The sequence below is a fragment of the Pterocles gutturalis genome, unplaced genomic scaffold, assembly GCF_000699245.1.
Source record: "Pterocles gutturalis isolate BGI_N339 unplaced genomic scaffold, ASM69924v1 scaffold21562, whole genome shotgun sequence".
NCBI lineage: Eukaryota > Metazoa > Chordata > Aves > Pterocliformes > Pteroclidae > Pterocles > Pterocles gutturalis.
Window position 1 is genome coordinate 14,416 of NW_010113344.1, and position 1,461 is coordinate 15,876.

Here is a 1,461-nt window from a genome sequence, read left to right on the forward strand (position 1 = left end):
AGGAAATTCAGGTACCCCAGGGAAAGCCAGAGCTGTTCTTACCCGCCTGGAAGGTGACGAAGCACCACGCAATGAGGGGGATGATGCCATGGGACAGCCTCCCCATGCTCCCTGTGCTGGTGTCCCCCGTGGACCCCCTCCTTGGAGCAGTCTGCAAACCCCCTGAGAGGGACCACGGGGAGTGATGAGCTGAGATGGTGGTGGGAGAGGAGGCTCAGCAGGGAAAGCTACCACAGGGGACCTCTGACGGGCTGTCCTGTGTGTCCCCACCGTTAGCGAGCACTGGAGGAGCCATGGATGGAGCTGGACGTGGGCTGGGAGAGCCTCAGTGGGGTCACAGCCCAGCCAGGGTGGGTGCGTGATTCGGGATGCTCTGCCAAGTCACCTGCCCCAAATTTCATTCCTGGAAAGACAGCAGAGTGGCACTGTCACCACGATGCCACCGCGGCGCAGGTCTGGGAGGTGATGGCGACAGTGTGGTCCCCTCCAAGCCACTCCCAGACACCAGCAGGGCTTGGGGCTGATCCGAGCTGCCACCATGGCAGAGCCAAGGGGAAATGTCCCCAGAGCGACTGGTCCCCGTTCAGCTCCTGGGGTTTCTCCAGTAGCACTTGCCTCTGAGAAGAGGGATCATCATTTCTCCATCCACCCTCATCCATCCAGCCACCCGTGCATCCATCCGTTCATCCATGCATCCATTCGTTCACCCATCCATGCATCTGTTCATCCATCCATCCTTGCATCCATCCATGGATGCACTTGGTTCCTCTCCCCAGCAAGGCAAGAAGGGACGTCACTTGCTCTGCAGAGGCCCCAAAATCTGACCCCCACGCTTGACCCGTACCCCCAGGAGCAGCCTCCCCTCTCCAGGAGACAACTGCTTCCATCCCTGAAGGGAAGGGGGTTCTCAGTCCAGCACTGATGTTGTGAAACAAGAAACAACTTGAGCTTAAATTCCTCCCTGTCCCGGTAAAACCACGAAGCCCTCCTGAACTCATCATCATCATCTTCTGCGCAATTTCCAATTCATTAATAAAAGGATGGTGGAGGGGATGGGAAATGGGAGGAGAAACACCGGCCACTGCGCTGAGCTGGAGAGAAAATGATGGATGGGCATCTCCTGGCTGAGATATTGAAATACAGCGAAGGGTATGGGGGGTCCTGGGGGAGCTGCCCCCACCCCGGGCTTGGTTAGAGGGTCACATGAGTGGGGATGTCCTGGGTTCCCCAAAGCTCTGCTGGATATTGGGGAGGGGCAGGAGGTGCTCTGCGGGATGCAAAGCTGTGCCTGAAGCTGCCTTGGGGAGGACACGGGTGGAGAGGAGCCCACGGGAGACATGCCGTGGGGATGGGAAGGGGGCTGCATGGGTGGGGGAGTGCATCCATAGACACCTTGCACCCATGTCCCCCATCCCTCCCGTGGCTGCTTCCCCCTCCAGCAGCAGCCGGCAGAGCCGGGCA

General features: G+C 59.3%; 1 protein-coding gene across 1 annotated transcript in view; it reads right to left on the minus strand.

Annotated features, from left to right (window-relative positions):
• CHRNA2 (cholinergic receptor, nicotinic, alpha 2 (neuronal)) overlaps positions 1–106 on the minus strand; it is a 4,532-nt gene extending 4,426 nt beyond the window's left edge. The window contains 1 exon segment of the mRNA XM_010074461.1: positions 43–106. Coding sequence (XP_010072763.1) covers positions 43–106 — 64 coding nt within the window.
• Positions 107–1,461: the final 1,355 nt, after the last annotated feature.